Source organism: Silene latifolia, chromosome 10 (genome assembly GCF_048544455.1).
Source record: "Silene latifolia isolate original U9 population chromosome 10, ASM4854445v1, whole genome shotgun sequence".
NCBI lineage: Eukaryota > Viridiplantae > Streptophyta > Magnoliopsida > Caryophyllales > Caryophyllaceae > Silene > Silene latifolia.
The window spans coordinates 30,104,151-30,106,760 of record NC_133535.1 but is presented as its reverse complement, the minus strand read 5'-3'; the positions used below and the strand labels follow the sequence as shown (position 1 = coordinate 30,106,760).

Here is a 2,610-nt window from a genome sequence, read left to right as displayed (position 1 = left end):
ACGCTAACACTTTGTATGGTAGTAGTTGCCATTAGAAAATTTAAACTCATATACTCCGTAGTTTTCTTGTACACTGTCTAGGGTTATAGTGTCCTGTATTATAAATAGCTTTTTTAATGAATAGAAAGACAACTTTTTTTTACTCCATATTATTCACATATGCCTTAGTCCTTATACACATTGCACATACAATAAATGAAAAGGCGCAACATCAATAATACATAACAACATAAGATAAGTTTACTCCGTATTATTCACACAAATTAAAGGATACAAGCATACAGGCAATATTTCACTTTCCGAACACTAAAAGCAAGAAAATGAAACCTCACACGTACACGTACATAATAAGTGGGAGGAAACGAAAAAGACGTCTGAAATACAAAGGAAATTCGGAATACATAATTCATAAACATACAGATAATATGGGTGCTTTTAATTTAAAAATAAGCTTTAAAAGTTTAATTTGAGAGCAAATTAATTAGAAGAAATGATGCTTCTTCTTTTCCTTGCCCTCGGACTCCTCCTCGGCCTCCTCTCGCTCTTCCTTAGTTTCCTTCTTCTCATGCTTCTCATGGAATGCAAATCCACCGGACGCCACCGCTCCCACAGCCGCTAGCTCTTCCGCTGTCTTGTGCCTGTGGGCATGTTCTGGGTCCTTCTTTGCTTGGTGTTTCTCATACTAAAACATTTCACAACAATAATATTATTTGAATGTCTTAAACACACACACTAAAATATTTCACCAAGACAAAAAAAAAGAAAAAAGAAAAAAAAGAAAAGAAACACAAATGGTTAGGACGTATTACTAGTATACATGCTATGTAAACATTAAAAAAAAAAAAAAAAACAAGATTTACCCATTTCAATTATTATTGGGGTGGGATACCGTTTAAGACCATCTTAACTTTAGACGTCTCACAAATTCCTTTCATTTTCACCCTTATTATTGATTTTAGACGCTCTTAAATAAGAATTAACGATTTATCATTTATTTATTTATTCATTTGATATTAAATTTGAACTAAAAAAAAAGTGGGGAGGAGGAGGTAGTTAAATTAAAAGAAAGAAATACCAGAGCATAACCACCAGAAGCAGCAGCAGCAGCAATACCAAGCTCCTCAAGATGCTTGTGATGCTTCTCTTCCTTCGTATAATCCTTTTCTGGCTCATCAGTAGTAGTGTCTCCATAAGTATTCTTATTATATCCCCCTTCACCACTCTCATAGCTACCGCTCTCCTTCTTACCATAACCGTCTCCTTCTGTCACACCGCCACCATATCCAGTAGTGTTTCCGCCACCATAACCAGTAGTGTCATCAGAGCCATACCTCTTTCCCTCTGTGTTTCCACCACCATAGCCGGTAGTGTCACTGGAGCCATACCTCTTTTCCTCCGTGTTGCCACCACCATAACCAGTGTCATCAGAGCCATACTTGTTTCCCCCGGTGTTGCCACCGTATCCAGTAGTAGTGTCATCAGAACCATACTTGTTTCCCCCAGTGTTGCCACCGTATCCAGTAGTGTCATCAGAACCATACTTGTTTCCCCCGGTGTTGCCACCGTATCCAGTAGTAGTGTCATCAGAACCGTACTTGTTTCCCCCAGTGTTGCCGCCGTATCCAGTAGTGTCATCAGAACCATAGCGGTTTTCATCGGTGTTGCCACCGTAACCAGATGAGGGGATGTCCTCATCATCGTTCTTGCGGTGGTGGAAGAGGCCTCTGTCTGTAGACGACATTTTTGGTTTTGTTTTTGTTTTGTGTTGTTTAGTTTTGTGAGTGAGTGAAGAGTAGATTGGTTTGAGTTGTGATTTTGGAGATGGATAAATGGTGTATTTATAGTGCAACTATACGTTGATTAATACGTGGATAATACGAGTAACCAAGGAATAATAATAATAATAAGATCCGATATTCGGATCCACTTGTCAATGCTACTTTTGCTAGTAGTAGAAATGAACACCAAGTAGATATTATCACAGTCGACAACTTTTATAAGTGAGTAAATAATAACTCATCACTTTACTTGCTATCAGTAGAAATGAACGCAAATTAAAGTAGATATTACAGACAAGTTTTAGGTGCTGTTTGGCCTTAATTATGTAAAATAATTTTTTCTTTTTAAAATGAGTTTATTAACAAGTTACTTTTCGTAAAAAAATTGATTGTTTCGCCAAATTTTTGTAAAAACGTTTTTTAAATAAATATTGATGTTTGGACTAACTATTTTTTGGGTTTTTAGGCAATAGAGTGAAAAGTAGAAGTAACAATTTTCTACTTCTACTTTTAGGGGTTAATTATCAACTTTTGGCTTTTTAAAAACACTTTTAATCCTCCCTAATTTATATTGTTTGGCCTAGTTTCTACTTATTCAATTGCAAAAGCACTTTTAAAGTTAGGTCAAACACCACCTTAGTGAGTACAATTGACTTTTCCTAGTTATTTGCTTAACTAAACTTTAAATCCATGCAACTCACTCACTACTTAGGGAAAAATTATCCTTTAAAATTACATAAAATCTCATTTTAAACGGCATATTTCAATTAAAAGTTTAGACGGATTTATATGAACATTTTGAAATGGTAACCATTTTAAAATGGTCATATCT

The 2,610-nt window shown here is 35.6% G+C and overlaps 1 protein-coding gene across 1 annotated transcript; it reads right to left on the bottom strand.

Moving 5' to 3' along the window:
• Nucleotides 1–227: 227 nt before the first annotated feature.
• Nucleotides 228–1,966, bottom strand: LOC141605432 (uncharacterized). Its single transcript, XM_074424194.1, has 2 exons — nucleotides 1,076–1,966; nucleotides 228–682 (listed from the first exon to the last, which is right to left on the bottom strand). Exons 1-2 carry the CDS (start codon nucleotides 1,739–1,741, stop codon nucleotides 482–484), a joined length of 867 nt encoding a protein of 288 aa, XP_074280295.1. The 5' UTR covers nucleotides 1,742–1,966; the 3' UTR covers nucleotides 228–481.
• Nucleotides 1,967–2,610: the final 644 nt, after the last annotated feature.

Excerpts from the sequence above, each read along its gene's own strand:
- LOC141605432 (XM_074424194.1), bottom strand. The coding sequence starts at position 1,741 with ATGTCGTCTACAGACAGAGGCCTCTTCCACCACCGCAAGAACGATGAT. Across the intron at positions 683-1,075 it reads CTTCTGGTGGTTATGCTCTG|TATGAGAAACACCAAGCAAA; the intron begins GTATTTCTTTCT and ends GAAATGTTTTAG.